This window comes from Strix uralensis, chromosome 5, assembly GCF_047716275.1.
Source record: "Strix uralensis isolate ZFMK-TIS-50842 chromosome 5, bStrUra1, whole genome shotgun sequence".
Classification (NCBI taxonomy): Eukaryota; Metazoa; Chordata; class Aves; order Strigiformes; family Strigidae; genus Strix; species Strix uralensis.
In genome coordinates, this window is record NC_133976.1 from 11,608,300 (window position 1) to 11,618,396 (window position 10,097).

The window sequence follows — 10,097 nt, forward strand, 5'->3', positions numbered from 1 at the left end:
TTGCCACAGACCCTGACTAAGCATCAGCAACATACTCACGCTGTCCTGGAAGCAGAGCAGAAACTAGACTGTAATTCTGAGGCTCTCTTCCTTGTAACCCTTACTCCGCATTTCGTTGTGGGTGGCTAGTAATGTGTACCAGCCCTCTCCCAGATGACTGCCTTTGATGTTCCTGGAATGACTGTGTTAGCCATCCTCTGGGAGAAATGGCTGTCTGGGGGACAGGGAAATCAGGCTGAAGCACAGTGCAGCATCACAGGAAAGCTTAGCTTAAGAGAACTGATAAGGAATTTGCAATGTCATGAGTTATGTAATACAGTAAAAACATCTGTCATCCAAGGACTTTGAACTATATTTTATGCACTATTTATTATAATCCTCACTGCATCCTGGTCAGGTAAGGAAGAAGTGTTACATCTATTTTTTCCAAGAAAACAAGATAATAAGTCCATGAAGGGCAAGCTTGGCATTTTCTTTGATGATTGTGAAGAGAATGGGTAGGTCCAGGCTCTTTATTTGTCTTCGCAGCTTGTGCAGACTTGTCTTTCGACATGTAGAACAAGGGTAAGCTCCACAGGGCTCCTGCTTCCTGACCTTCACACTGATGAATGGAGATTGCACAAGGCTATGGCTCTGCCCTTGCAGGCACAAAGTCATTCAGTGTAGCTGAGCCAGCACAGAATGAGAAAAACTCTGCTCTGATCAGTATTTTTCAAGTCACATATCCTTCCCTAGGCCATGACAGGCATTGTTACACATTAGCTTGTGTTTAAGGCAGGGAGCAAAATCCTCGCTCCACTGATGGGAGTCACAACATTCTCAGGCTCACTTTTTCTGATTTTTGTGACATGACAGGGCAACTTGGAGGTGAGCTGTTAAGTAAACTCAGTTACATAGTCCTTTCTTCTAATACAAAAAGCTTCTCCAGATATTCTCAGAGAACTGAACAGACATACGTACCAAACAAATTTATTGCAAATCTCATTTGTAGCAAATATAAGAAATCCAAAAGACAAATGTATGACAGCAGTTAGGATGGACAAAAATGTGAGTACTGGAAAAAAAGTACAATAACTGAAATTACATGAGTAAGTTTGTCCAGACTGTATTTTCAATTATTTTTTTCCCCTAAAATAGAATAAAGTTTTCATTCTCTTTTCAATCCTAGTAATTAACTATGATGGCCTTCTCCGAGTAGCAAACCTGTTTATTTTGGGAAATGAGAAATGCAACCAATATCTCAAAGGGAAGATAATTGTGAATGAGTCAGAAATCTGTGCTGTGGCTGAAACGATTGGTGCTGGGCCTTGTGAGGTAAATATTTCCTAACACATTAGGAGACATCATCCTTTTTATTTCTTTCCCAGAAATAATTTACTGGAGTTTTTTATAATTATTCTCTCCACATTAAACTTGTACACAAGACAATACTTTAATCTTTGGCATTGGAAAATTATTTGTATTTCTAGTGACCTATTTTCTGCCAGAGTTCAGGAAGAGGTACCTTTGCTTGATTTTCACCGTACCATCACACCAGTAAAGGATTTATATGAATGTTAAATATATGACTAAACACTTTGCTAGACAGAGACAAATTTGTGTTCTGCATAATAAGGATTAAAGTGGGCTGTGTGCTAGCAACAGCAGTACATTTTGATTGAGCAGAATGCAAAGGCTGGAGCAAATTTAACTACTTAGATGAGGACTTGCATTCAAAATACAAAAAAGTCACTGCTCAATTGAGTTGATAAAGTTATGAAGGAAAGAGAAAGATCCAAATATGTAATGAGGTTCAGTATTAGTCAGAAGGCTGGAGCATTTGCTCTCCCTAACGAAGCCTGAGCAACATATCAGTGAGAACAGGAGAACTACTTCAGTGAAAGTATAGTTTGATACAGTTGTTTTGCTGAGGACTAGTTTTGATGATGGAGAAAAGACATCTGAGGAGAAATGCTGTAAATCATTTCTTACAGAAAGATATAACTTTTTGTGTGGAAAATCTGCCTGATTAGATGATGTCTAGAAGGCAAGCAGTCATGAACATTATTACGCATTTAATATCTAGAGTAGAATAGATGATTTCATAATACTGTTTTTGACCAAGTAGTGAAATTTTCCCTACCCAAGTGTACTACCAAATCATGGGGAAATGAGGTCTTCATCAGGCTGAGGTCTCTTCCATTTATTATTGATATTCCACAGAATCATTTTGTTATTGCAAAGTATTTTCTTAAAAATCAAATATTTAACCATAAATGAGCTCTCAGACATGTCAAAGCATGTAAATGAAACATGTGCATGGAAGTCTGCTGGGGATCTTGCACTTTGTTTTCCCCTGAAAGAAGAAATGTACTGAATTAATATTAGCAATCAGTCTTAATCACTGCATGGTTTCCTGCTCCCTGAGTTCCCCTTTGAAGCTACTTTCCTCAGCAGAGAACAGGCAGAGAAACAAAATCAGATTGGCAAGTGAAACTCCACTCCTGAAAGTATTTTATGAGCTGCTCTGATGGTACTGACATAGTTCATTGTTCATGTGGGAACTAATCTGCAGTCAGTCAGAAAAAAAAAAAAAAAACCAAACCAAATAAAGGTCAAGTATTGTTGTTTCTCTGGTGATCCGGAGAGAATACAATGGCAATTGTCAGCTTTTATTTTTTGAAACAATGTCTCACTATCCGACATGAACATTTACTGTCTAGTTTTGCAGCTAGTTTGCTAGGTTCAGTATATGTTTTATCTGGGTAAAAACTGCAGTATGTATGTTCAAGTTCCAAATCTATGTGAATGTATCATCTAAATTACTGTTTCAATCTGATTTAAACTGGTTGTATTTTAATGCTAAATAAGAGCCCCATCTGAGTCAGCCATACTCCATATTTTCACTGAACACATATACTGGTCATTGATGTCTCATTCACCCAGAATAATGAAAAAGTATATTTTAACAAGTTATGTCCCAAAACTATGTCTACAAAATATTGTCTTTTATTACGTCTGGGATTCCCCTATTAGTACACACAGATTCTCATCCTAGGGTCTTGCAGGATGATTGACTGACAGAAGGTTGTTAACCTGGCTCTGTCAGTAGTCTTTGATGCAAAGCCTGTTATAACAAAGATGTTTATCAGGAAACACACTTTCTGCTCCTCTGGTTTACATGCACATAAACAAGTATGCTTTCAGGTTACTGAAAGAGGAGAGTAAAATCTGGTAGTCTGAAGTCACTAGAATCACATATAAAATTGGATCACAGGATTTCATTTGCCTGGGAAGCAGCCAAAGCTCAAAGGCCAACATTGGCATTGGTTCTCATAAGTTCTGGTTGTGAAAAAGATATTGGAAGCTAGTTTTTGTCCTATGGCAAGAAAAACTCTATTGGCTGTTCATTGGGCTAAGTCATCCCCAAAAGAAACCAGTCAGAAGGAGACAGGTGGGAACTGTGTCTTGAAGCACTTTGAGAAGTGACATACGTTATGTTTATTTTTTCCTAGCGAGATTATGGTGGTCCCTTGGTTTGTGACCAAAACAGGCTGAAGATAGTAGTTGGTGTCATTGTTCCTGGCCGTGGATGTGCCATTCGAAATCGTCCTGGGATTTTTGTTCGGGTCTCATATTACTCACGGTGGATACACAAGATTATGATGACCTACAGGAAACCTTGAAAAACTCAACAACTTCCATTCAGAGAAAGATTTTGGACAGCATGGAATTAATGTGTAATGTAAAGATCAACAATTTTTTAACTACTTGATAGTCAAGTTTGTTGAACTTCTTTTAATATTTATGGGTGGTTTTGGTGTTTTTGTCTATCAGTGTTGTTTTATAAATGTTGAAGTGACTTACAGTATATGCAAGTATGGTGACATATCTCCTGAAGATACTTGAATGGGTAAACAATTTTGCAAAGATATTATTACTGGACGATAAATGGCTTTGAAGAAATAGATCATATGACCTCTTTTATGCTGCTCTTCAGATTATCTTAGAAGGAGAAACAAATTATAGTTTTATTTAACACATCTTATTCTTTCTATGAGCCATATACTTCTCTTCATATATGACAAAAGACCTAGTGAGAGATAGATGCATCTGTCAAGGACATCATATATGATCATATTACTCTTCCCCCCTTATAAGAGGTCAAAGATTTTGATACTTCATTAAAACTAATCTCTTTAGAAGTTCATTTTTTTATTATTGATGGACTTTGACAAGCCTGCCATGAGCAGAGTTCTCGTAGAAGTCAGTATCTCTTCCTTTGACACAGTGCTTATAGACTCCAGTTCTGCACTTGGTTCCTTCAGTGTGTATGTGGTCCCCTAACAGATATCTCAAAAAACCTTTTGGATGAGGGAAGAGATATAGAAGTGGACTGGTTAACAAACTATTGATCATTTGTTTAAAGTTAGTCCCAGAAATAACTGTGAATTTACAATGTTAAAGAGAGTATTTCATACATTTTGAAAAATTAATCCTGATTAGCTATTGGCAGACTTTGTCCATTGAAAGAAATTTCAATCAAATATGCCCCAGTCTTTCTCAACAGACAAGTGTTAAAAATTCAGTTGATTCTATTTATTTCATGAAAGTAACTCTGTATTTACAGCAGGAAAAGGAATAGTTAAATCTGGCACTTGGCTGAGAGTCTTAATACTGGAAAAAGTAAGTTATATATTAATAGTCTTTCAGAGACTTAAGATCTTTAATAAAAACTTACCTAGACTTGGACAAAATTATATATTTGTATAATTCCTTTCAGGGTAGTAAAATTACTGCAGAGATTGATATGATCTTGTATGTAATATAGAAAACATCATCAATAGTTCAGTAGCTCGTGTTTCCTGTCTGTGTGTGGAACCACCATTTTCCTCTACGTTGACGGGGAAAGGGAACAAGTAATCAGCATCTATGAAAAGCACTTGTTCTCTTTTAGACATTTAGTTGTATGGTTGGAATTATTATACAAATATGTTGTTATAGGTGGCACCAATTACCTTGTAATTTCTGGAAAATTGATATAACATATATCCAATTGTTAGTTTTACTACTGTACATGTAATTTTATAAGTAACTGCACTGTTACTTCACTTGTGACTATGTAATTGTAAATGTTTCCAGTAGCAAATTGTATGGTATGTATATCATATCTAACTGCATAGCCTCTAAGTTGACATGATGGTGTAGACAGATAAAAGGACATTTCATTCAGAAGACGCAGGGTTGAATTCTGCCCTGGCAGAAAGTAACCACTTCAGGGGAGCTGTCTTGGGAGGCAGCCCTCATGTTGACTCACCAAATTATTTTCATCAGCAGTGCACTTTGACTTCAGTGGGACTCAAATACGCTCACATGTCCTGGTGAGCTGGGATGAGTTTCAGCCCATGCTTAAGTGGCTTGGCTTGCTGAGATTTGTGTCAAGCATCCAGCATATTCTACTGGCACATAGGAAGAAGGAAAGAAGTCTTTCAGCAAGCAGAGCTTCTGAAATTCCTCCTGATGTAAATAGTCTCTTTGGACAAGATGCAACTTCTCTGTACAGCGGGTTTGAGGCTGTGGATGCTACGCAGATAGTCTGTCTCAATCTATTCTGTCTGCCTCTGAAGGCTTTATGCTCCTTTTGGGCTCTTTTACTTACCAGGCCTAAAGAGGGCAGGATTTAGCCTATTGTATTTACAGTTAATTATTGCCATGTATGTGAAGAGTGTATTCTTACTAAGTATATACTGACCATATCTTATTGAAAGGATTAACTTTTTAAGAGAGACTTTTAAAAAACTCCAAGTGAGTTTTGTTTTCAGTCACAAGTAGAATGTGGATAAAATAGATAATTCCATGTTCACTCTTTGTATTCTAAGAATTGTTATGTGCTCACTGTATTATATTTGCAGGCATTTTGTTATGTCTATCTAAAAAAATCAAATCCTAAAATATTTTAGTTATAAGCTTCTGCTGTGCAGAAGACTGTGATTTTTATATATATATATACACACATATATATATATATGATAAAAATACTGTTTTTTGTTAGACAACGTGTAAGGATTTTTACCTGTTTGTTCTGGGCAGCGCCTCAGTAAAATAAATTGTGCAGAGTTGATGCTCCAGAACTTAACATGTTTGTATGCACTTGCTTATCAGGTGCTCTTGCTCTCCCTATCTCAGTATGGAGGGCATGTGAGACTCTGAAAAGCAAGGGAAGAGAAGAATAATGATATGTGGTAATGAATTTGTACTTCATTTATTCCTGTGAATATTTCTTGTTGGTACCAATGGTACCGTACCAGGCAACTGTTATAACTACAGGATTCTCTTAAGAAAGGACACTCTATAGATATTTTTTCACTGTTCTAATATTTTTCTCTCTGTAATAACAAGGGAACCTAATCTAGTGCCCATCTAAATTGCTGGAAAGCCTCTTACTAACTTCAGTGAGATCTGGACATTACTTTGTAGATGTGATTTTATTCATGTTAGAATTACAGGGTACAGAACTTAAATTCTTATCTAAGGATGTTCTTAAACTCCATTGAATTTCATCTTCATTCTCCTTGATGTAAATAATCCTTGGTCTGTGAAAAGTGTAATAACTGGATATAAAATTTTGCCATTAAAACCTAAGAGCAGATTTTGTGTTACTGAAGTTAGTTTGACTTAATTACTGATGGGCATTGGAACTGGCTGATGTTTCTTCCTTTCATTAATGAAACATTTTTCCCTTAAAAAACCTTTTTTCCCCGATCTCTTTTCTCTCATAAACCTCATGACCCTCAGAGAAACTGTAGCTCTTATTGGGAATGTACTGGTCTAGATTTTTGCTGCTACTGCTGAAATCTTTCTCTAGTTTGCATTCTGCAAACCCTTGCTACAGGTAATGCCAATGTACTTGACAGAGCTACTCACTTGTGTTAGAGCTTTTCAGACGAGGGTCCAAATATATCTCTGAGGGTCAAAATCTACTCAGGCAAAATGTCCCTTGAAATCAGTGAATGTGATTGTCAAAAGAATGGGGCTGAAAGTTGCTCAGTGCTTTTCCCTATGACTGTGCACTGATCTACATACATCCTTGTACACTGAAAAGCACACAGATTCTCAACTCCATGGCAACTGCATCAGGAAGTGGGGCTTTATTTCCATCCTTCTGGAAAGCTGGTTGTAAACTGGTTGACCCCACGGAACCTGTATGAAACCTATTGGATTGGTTTTTTAGTCTTGTTTCCTTATCAATTATTTTCTTCCTCCCTCATGTGCACTGGTATATTATTGTTTTATGAATGTTGGGGCTGCTGGCAGGAACTAACATGGCTTTTCACCCTAAAGTTTTACAGTGTTCCTTTTTAAACATCCTCTTAGGCATTTACGTATGGTGTTTCCTTGCATGAGATCTAACTTCAGGGAGCTGCCTGTGGAATTCAGCATATGACAAGAGTATTTTTTCATATTTAAGTGGGAAAAATAATGCTCCCATTAAATCCAACTAGCTGAATGCCTAATGAAAAGGGAACACTGTGGTTATAACTTGTATTACAAATCTTCTGTAATTAACGGCATCTTCATTAGTTAATAAAGTTGGTATTTTTGTAACCTTGTTTACTCTTATTCTTAATAAAGTATTTTATAAAAAAGAACTTAATTAGCATTATATTTCTTATTTAGAGAAGAGGTTTGGAACCCCATTGCTAGGCTCCCAATTCTAATTTCAGTGAGGGATTTTAGTTTGCAGAGTAAGGATGACTGGTGCTTTGAAGATCTTCATATGTCCTATAGCAGAATTGCACATAAAATGACAGATACAGCCAAATCCATGCTGTGATCCCGCTGAGTCTCCCCAAGAGCTTCCTGATGGAATTCTGCAGTGAGAATGGCTTAAGCATATTATGGGGTGAGTATATTTGCAGTGGAAAGGATGTGCTTAACCTAAACATGAATATTTACCAAGTGGATTGTCGTTTCTTACAATTTCAGTATGAGAGGCTTGAAATTTTAAGTATTTCTTTTAATATACTTTACACTTCAGAAAGGGCTCCCCTCACTGTATCACTTTGTACTACTGATGGAACAAAAGAGGATGCAAAGGAGACTAATAACTGGCACAAACCTAGGTGATACTGCTGCACTTAATATCAAAACCAGACAGCAGCAATAACTAGCAAAAAAAGGAAACAAGCAACACCATTACTAGCCCCACCAGATAGTGCCTTTGTACAGCCGAGTACTGACAAGCTCCTATAGCATCATAGCATTCTGGTTAGGTAAGTTCAAAGAAGGGACAGTAAGTTCATTCTTTTTCATTATCCAGCTGAAATTTCAAAGTTCTAAGCATTTCTGGTTACACTGCAATTTTGATGATTTAAACATATATTTGCTAACAACTCCAGCTATATCAACAGTGAATCATTCTTCAAATAAACTCATGTGCAGAGTGTTTGAAGTCTGATTCTGAATTTTCCATGGTAAACATCACTTTCTTTCTGTTTGTAGTCCGAAAAGGGGACTTTCTAATTCATTCATAAAATCAGAGGATTTTATCAGGAACTCCTGAAATCAATGGGAAGCTTGCCAATAACTTTAACCATGCAGGAATGCTTCCAAAGTTATAAAAATCTAGAAATAATCCATATGGCAAAACCATATCTTGCTATAGTTTTACATTTAAAGTGTTAAGGGTGTTCAGGTGACCTGTCTACCTCCTGGGACCCATCAGAATTAACTGCTTGTACAGCAATTTGCGCAGCAAAGGTCTATAAAGGGATATTGCCTTCATATTATATTCTGTAATGGTTTTATCTTTTGTAGTTGCAAGAACACTATAATCTGCAGATGATAAATGATGAAAACCCACATTGATGCTCAGTACTTGCTTTTTGCTCTTTGTTATTTAACAAGCCTCGTGTAAACAGAGCAGGCCATTTAGTAGAGTTCAATTGTGCATCTACTTTGCCTTCAAAAGCACCGATTTCTGGATAACTATGTTCCAGTGAAAACCACGTGCAATAAATAGGAAAGAAAACAGCTGGGAAGAAAAAGACAAACCATAAAAAAGGTTAATACCAAAGTAAGCCCTAAAATGAACAGATACATTTTTTTTCATGTTGTCTCAGTTTTATAACATAGGATATATGGTGTGAAAAGCTACAATAGAATAGCTTAATAGCTTTAGCTTTCCTAAAGCTGTTTCACTTTGGTTCAGAACACTTGAGAAGGTTCAATGACTTCTCCATATGGTCACAAAAGACGTCGTACAAGTTGTGCTTCTGTGTCTGAGGACCTGATCCTACTTGCATTGAAATGCCTCTCAAAACACCGTCTAGGCCTAATGTATAGGTCTTAAATCCTCTTTCTGAACCCCTCAGATCTTGTCATGGGACTGTTTCAGATCCTGACTTAGTCAAGCACTCAGAGTATGTTCCACTCTGGTACTGAGTGGCAGAGGAGAAAAGCTTATATTTTACTTCAAACTTGGGCATCAAAGTTCCACTGCAGACTATCACCTTTGCTCATAGTCTAACTGAACATAAAGATTGATGTATTTACTATTCAAATATTTATCTTTAAAATAATAATAATAATAATGATGAAAAAACCACAATGGTTGCAGTTACTATTATAGTTTTTATACACATATTAATAAATTCCTTAGGGGGAAAACTCTCTACTAGAGCAAAAAATTATACCACTTCAGAGCCCAAGAGACGTTGACATTTGCTTGAGATATCTTAAGGTGTGTCTGTTTAAGCTAGGGTTATCCTCAATTGGTTATTTGATATATTCTACTGGGAGAAAAAATATATACAGAAGAGTGCAATTCATACCAATTTATTAAAAATAAGGCAGGAAATACAGCATTAGAGGCACACATTGGATTAGACAAGGCTAGTGTAAAACACAAGCATGGATATAGTCCTCTCTCTCCACTTGAGAGAAGATTTACCTTGAGTAATATGCAAGTTTATAGCATTTAATTCAGTTCAGATTATACTAACTGAAAATTTTCCAGATGGTTTTCTTTCCTTGAGGATTAATGTCAACATGATACACAGACTGAGCAAATATGCATTTACATCAACATTGCTATTACAAGGCATGTCAACAAAAGT

The 10,097-nt window shown here is 36.6% G+C and overlaps 1 protein-coding gene across 1 annotated transcript in view; it reads left to right on the top strand.

Annotated features, from left to right (window-relative positions):
* HGF (hepatocyte growth factor) overlaps positions 1 to 7,628 on the top strand; it is a 60,851-nt gene extending 53,223 nt beyond the window's left edge. The window contains exons 17-18 of the mRNA XM_074869865.1: positions 1,169 to 1,314; positions 3,495 to 7,628. Coding sequence (XP_074725966.1) covers positions 1,169 to 1,314; positions 3,495 to 3,665 — 317 coding nt within the window. The 3' untranslated portion in view covers positions 3,666 to 7,628. The remainder of the gene's footprint in view (positions 1 to 1,168; positions 1,315 to 3,494) is intronic.
* Positions 7,629 to 10,097: the final 2,469 nt, after the last annotated feature.